The sequence below is a fragment of the Coffea eugenioides genome, chromosome 7, assembly GCF_003713205.1.
Source record: "Coffea eugenioides isolate CCC68of chromosome 7, Ceug_1.0, whole genome shotgun sequence".
NCBI classification, from domain to species: domain Eukaryota; kingdom Viridiplantae; phylum Streptophyta; class Magnoliopsida; order Gentianales; family Rubiaceae; genus Coffea; species Coffea eugenioides.
Window position 1 is genome coordinate 37,094,259 of NC_040041.1, and position 6,677 is coordinate 37,100,935.

At 37.3% G+C, this 6,677-nt stretch overlaps 1 protein-coding gene across 1 annotated transcript; it reads right to left on the reverse strand.

Moving 5' to 3' along the window:
* Positions 1-2,098: 2,098 nt before the first annotated feature.
* LOC113777335 (putative late blight resistance protein homolog R1A-3) lies at positions 2,099-6,052 on the reverse strand. Its single transcript, XM_027322367.1, has one exon. The coding sequence runs from the start codon at positions 6,050-6,052 to the stop codon at positions 2,099-2,101; it is 3,954 nt and encodes a 1,317-aa protein (XP_027178168.1).
* Between the last annotated feature and the right edge of the window lie 625 nt (positions 6,053-6,677).

A 6,677-nucleotide genomic window follows, 5' to 3' on the forward strand; every position in this document is an offset into this window, starting at 1 on the left:
CAAGTTCAGCAATTGGAATTTTGGTAAATTAGTTTGAATCAAATGGGGGTAAAACAATTTTACCCTAGCACATGTCCTGTTAAGACAAAAATGCCCCTCGATTATGCCCTTGTCGCGCACGTGGTGATGTTTCTATTTAACATAATGACTCAAGTTGATGGAAGGGTTTGGATTATACGCTCTATTTAGTTTGGGGAAGGGGTAAAATTTATTAGTTAATAGTCGAAGTGCCAAAAATTGAACATTAGAATAGTTTGAGGCCACTACTGCACACATCGTGCTATTTCTATTAAATACAACGACTCAAGTTGACGAATATGTTTGAATTAGTTCGAGAGCTAAAACTTATCAATTAATAGTTGGAGGGTTAAAAGTTTAATTTTGTAATAGTTTGAAGGCCACTTAAACATTTTGCCCTAGAAGTAATAAATCCAATAAATCAAAGCCCAAAATCAGACAATTAGAAATGAAAGCAACCCCCAATCAAATAAAGAATGCCTGAAACGAAAAGAGAGGAAACCGTGCATATTTTTGGATCACAGATATATGATATCAATTTTCAACTGGCATTCTGCTCCTTTTTTGCTCATTAGTCATCGCAACATTCATGTGCTGGTTTGTGTGTCAACTTTAGTTTTGGTCTTAAATGATTGCTAGCTTATGGTTTTCTCCATTTTCTAAATCTTCTTGTATTAAAGAAGTTCCATGGTATAGAATTTCACAATTACATAATAGAGTAGATGCCAAGAGCCTTTAAGCTATGTTAAAAGCGATATGACCAAGTGCCTTTCACAAGTTACATGGTTTAGAATATCACAATTTTCACTATTAAACATCGAACCAGAAAAGAACATGGAGAACATTTTACAAACAGATTTTGATGGATCATATAGTAAAACACTATCAAACATCAAACCAGAGAAGAGCATGGAGAACATTTTACAAATAGATTATCATGGATAATGTTGGATCGATAGACTGCATGACTGCGCTTGCCCCTGCAATGACAGAGTAACACGGCTGCATTAAGTTCAAACCAAATAATCTGGAAGCTCCAGAAATTGATCGAACTGATTCAACGTATGTACAGATGAAGAAGGGACAGGAGTAATTTTATAGCTAACCTGATGAGTGGAATGATCACTCCAAATCAAGAAGAAACAATGAATGCTTCAGTCTTCATCATTGTCAAGTGCTGGAAAAGGCAATACTACTTCAGTTGAATGAAGAGGCATATATATCACCCAACAAAAAAGGTCATCTAGTTTCTCTGATTTGTCATTTTGATCAGTTCGAGCAATTCACCTGTTAAAATGGAAAATAGGTCATGAAACAACATTAAAAAAGGAAAAAACTTTAGGAAAATTTGCTTCCTTTAGAATACTGCTTAGTGAAGAATAAAACTGTTTTCAGTAGAATAAAGTGGAGAAAGACCCATGTTTTCAGATATTTAAAGCTACTTCTAGATCTCAATGTCAATGAAACATGCTTTTCACATCTCAATTATGCAAATTATAGAGGTCAAGTATTGACGCAAAATTTTACAACTGAGTCCTATGGCCTTTCTCTGTTGAAGAGTAACACAAACTGGTTTGTGTCTCAATAAATATTTGTTGCAAAACCGCTGTTGTATGTTTCAACATATCCATCAATCCAGTGATGGCTTTTGTTGAGAAAAAATAGAAGCAACTTACCCTTTTCTGTATTATTCTTACTTAGATGCACAAATTGGGAACAGAAAGTGTACCTCACGTATATGCAGATTTCACAAATTGGGATTATAAATCCATATATAAAGATTATTCAACATTGAAACAGATTATGCTAGCTAACGTTGGTTTGCTTAACGCATGAATGTGTTTGCCACTGCAATTGGAAAGTTATATAGCAGCATTAGGCTCAAACAGAAGAATTTGGAAGCCTTCCGAAATCGCTTTGAGATATAAATGAATTAATATAGCATTGAACTGATTAAACATATAGACAGATGAAAAATGGACACGAATCATTATATAATTGAATTGATTCGACATATGCAAAATATAATTTTACCTGGTCTGATGAGTGGAATCCCACTGTACGTTCACTCTCTCCCAGGTCAAGTGTGATGAGAGGAAATAGACTCTCTTTCTGAGGAAATCTCCCCAGCTTCTGATGGAATTGACTCTGCTTCTGAGGAAATGGATGTATCATATTCATAACGACCTTCAAGTACGATCTTTAGATCCTCATTTCCCATATCTATCTGTTCTTGCTGAATTTGCTTTATTGAATTTACAACAGACATGCGACACCATTTCACTTCAATCATTTCAAGAGTCTCACATTCCCCTAAACAAGAAGGGACCTTCTCCAGGTACGGGCACGAGTGCACCACCAATTTCTCAAGACGGGAAAAACTATCAGAAAATGCAGTCCAGTTGCGAATGCCCAATTCTAACAATTCCAAGACTCGGAGGTTAGGGAACTCCCCTTCTTTCACTACCCATTCTTCCCCAACGAAGGAGTAATTGAGTAATTTAAGCACTTCAAGATTGGGCAGCTTTCCAATTTTTGAAATTTCAGTCCATGGTTGACTATTCCATGCGAGCACCAACTTCTTCAAATTCAGCGGGAATTTAAATCCATATCCCCTAAGACGAATCAAACGAAGTGATTCTAGTTGACTTAAACAGTCAAACTCAAGAATCTCGTCGCAATTTTTGGTAGTTTTATAGAGGTTGACCGGTCCCGCACATTTTAGCCTGCGAATGCTTGGTAACTTTGTCAATAGCTTTTGCAAGCTTTTAGAAGAGGAATCAATTACAAGGTTTAAAGTATTTAAATGATCTAAATCTGGGTATACTTCAAGATTTCCAACTTGAAAAATAAAACCATGAGTATAATCTTTAGTCCCATGTGGCTCAATACTTAGATTACTCAAGGTCTTAATGTTCCATATAGCATCCGGCAGCACAATCTGAAGATACGGCCCATTTACGGTAAGAGTTTCTAACCTTGAAAGGTTGTCTATCGCAGATGGGATGGATCTTGTTTTACAAAGCGCCAGATGTCTCAAGTGAACAAGCAATAAAACTTCCATCGGAAATGATTCATAAAATTTCAAATCCCCCAAATCCAGCACTCTAAGAAGTTTAGGCAACAAAATCCCCAAATCCTCCACTTTTGGTTCGCAATAATTATCTCCAAACAAGAGTAAAGAGCGTAAACTGGGAAAAATTAGCATTAACTCCCAAATCTTCAATTCCCTGGTATTGTGAACATAAACTCGGTGGTGGTTGCTTGGTCCAGTAAGACTAAAAGGGTCTTTCCAACTATCAATGATATGTAGAAAACTTTCTTCGTTGGATTTTTCCACACAAAACTCGTATACCAAATCATGAATTTGGCAGGCTTGAACACCACCCCTAGTTCTTTGTCTGGAAACCAGAACTAAACTTCTATTAATTAGAGACATCAAGTGGTCGTAAGCCACTTCTTCTAAACTCTTTCCTTCAGTCTGCTGCACAAATCCTTCAGAGATCCAACGCCATAACAACCTTCGGACATTAATAACCTCATCTTCTTTAAATGCACCAAAGTATAGAAGGCATGGCTTCAAATAATCTGGTAAATGACCATAACTCAACTCAAGTGTCTTCATGCAATATTCATTGTCAAGAACACTAGAACTTAGACATTTTGCAACTTCTTCCCAACAATCTTGCGCAGTATTAGCAAGAATTCCAGCAACAAGGACAATTGTGAGGGGTAAACCCCTACAAGATTTTGCTATTCGAGATCCAACTTTACTTAGTGTTGGAGGACAATTTTCTTTGTGAAATAGCTTTTTCTGCAGCAATGTCCAACTCTCTTCGTCAGTAAGTTGGCGGAGATGGTAAGATTTGATATCAGGTTTGGATTGTAGAGACAAGTTCTGAAATCTGCTGGTGAAGAGAATCCTGCTTCCATTGACATCATTCGGCAACAATTTTTCCAACAAATTCCATGCCTCAATGTCCCACAAGTCATCCAAAACAAGGAGATACCTAGTTCTCAGTAAAACTTGCTTTAGCTGCAGAGCTAAATCATTTTCATCCATCTCAAGAAATCCGTCAGTACTCTTAGAAGAAATACTACACAAAAGCTGAACTAACAATATGCGAGTGCTGTACGTTTGAGAAACACAACACCAGCCACAAACATGGAAATGTGACCGAACTGAAGGAGCAGTATAAACTTTATTGGCTAATGTGGTCTTACCTAGCCCAGGCATTCCCACGATGGGAACAACATCCAACTGCTTTGATCCTCTCGTAAGTCGATGAGTGATAGTTTCCACCGCATCATCGAGACCCACTAGATCCTCATTGTGTGTGGTGGCAGTAAGTTGTGTTGGTATCTGAATGGAAGTCTTGTTAACTCTCTGGGTTTGACCATTTTGGATCTCCAGGGCCTTAATCTTCAGACAATTGATATCATTAGCAACAGCAACCAGAGAATCTTGGCAATTATCACCAACAAGTGTTGAGTCAATCAGTAACTCTACCTTGTAAGTAGCTTCCATAACATGACTCCAGAAAGCTTGAAGTTTTCCATCATGATACCGCTGATCCTTGATATTCTCTAGGAAAGATCTCAAGAATAGGAGATCTTCCTGGACCATTTGGATTCTATCTAATAGGAAAACAATGGAATCATCAGCCTCATCACTCCTTCCTAGCTCCTTGAGATTTTCTAGGAAAAAATCCATACAGCATAACTCATTGCATCTAGGATAATGAAATGATGAATATGGTGATGTTAGTGGATAATTGTGTGCAACCTCTGCCATCAAATACTTGAGAACTCTGTGCAAATGAAACAGCCCAATTTCTGTGTCCTTGGGCAAACCTTCTTTGATTTCATTGACAGAAAGGGAGAAGATCAAAATTCCTGCATCACAGACTACAACTCCAATGAGATCCTTTATTTTATCACCTAGTTTCTCCTCCCGTTTAAGAAGGATACTCAGATACTTTATTCCCTGATAGAGTTTTAGCATTTGACCCTTCACTAGAACCTGAAAGCTAGCATAAGATCCTAGTAGATCCATAAGATAATCCAGGAGAGAACTAACAAACTCGACTACCACTGGATGCTCATTCTCCTCAAGGACTAAAGCGTTTAATGATCTTGATTGTTTCTTTGAGGCTGCCAGGACATGGATGTAAATTTCTCGGGCTTGGGGATCAAGGGGATTTATCTTCTTGTGTATCATCTGATGTATTTCAAAGGCCATTTGATTGATTGTATCAACACGTACAGAAGTTGCAGTCAGTCTATCACTAACAAACTGACATACAGAAATCAGGTGTGCAGCCACAACTGCAACGTGAGTCAACAGATCTATCAATTGCTCACACTCAACACCTAGCACTGTAGCAAAGCGAATGAGATTCCTTAAGGGCATTAGCTTCTGTCTAATGGGTTCCATGTGGTGTCCAAATAAATGACACTCTAGAGTCTCTAAAAGGGACTCAATAAGATCCATAACTAGTCGGGGATCTCCCGGTGAGTAATAGTTGAAGAAGATGATGGAGCATGATTTCTTGATATCTGTCTCAAGGAACACAATGATATTTTCTAGGGACCTGGTCAGCGCACTATGTACAATGTTAAGATCTGGCTCACCAGAATGTTTGTATAAAAGATAGGTAGACTGAAGATCATGAATCATCTTGATAATCACATCTTGAATTCTGAATCTCAAACTTTCAGATATAATATTACCCTTGTCCTCTTGATCATGCTCCAAAAGCGCTTCACAGTTCCTCCTCCTCCTGCACTTTTTGGCATATAAGAAAAAGATTTTCAATAATCTTACCTTTATCCTCAGGTACTTGAGGAATCTGCCAATGTTCCCGGAATAGTAGGACTTCTTAAGCTCAGCAAGACAGTCAAACTCGACAAGACAATCAAAAGCAAGATCAAAGCAACTAGTGCTATTGCTAGAGGAGGTATGATACGAGTGCAGATAATCATCTAAAGCAAAATCAAAGCAACCGGTGTTACTTGTAGAGGGGATGTCCATTATGATATCCTCTTTTCGCTCTGATATCAGATTTCTATCTGGTTTAGCCACTGAATAAAATTAATTCAGGATCTACAACTTTCTCATCTAACAATAGCTAACAAACAACAGGCTGGACTCTTTCTTCTTCTTCTTTTTTTTTTAATATTACTTTTTGTGTAAATATTGTAAGATGCGATCTTGTTCGCTGAAGATACTGTGCAGCAGAACTGTAGAAATAATTGAAGTTAAATAGTGCCAAACAAAGATCACGACCAAGAGAAAAGTTATCATTTTTGTCCCTTGAAAATAAACTATCATTTGTTACTGGCATGCATGCATCTACCAATTTGGTCGCTTTCTTTTTTTATGACCAAATTGAAGTCGGATTCCTCCCATTCAAACTCAAATTTGCAATCACATGAGAAGTAAGATTACAATATTCATGTAATGGTTTTTGCATTAATTTCGATATTGCTCTTAAACAATTGCAAGCTTATGGGTTTGAGATTTTCAAATTAATTGTCTAATTTAAATCACAGCGTAAATCAATCGAAGAAACTATAATATTGCTGACAGCTTGTAGCTCTAATTAAATGTTTATAGACGTACAACTTACCTAAAGAATGTAGAATGCAATTCAAGA

Coding starts and splice junctions, on each gene's coding strand:
- LOC113777335 (XM_027322367.1), bottom strand. CDS start 6,052: ATGGACATCCCCTCTACAAGTAACACCGGTTGCTTTGATTTTGCTTTA.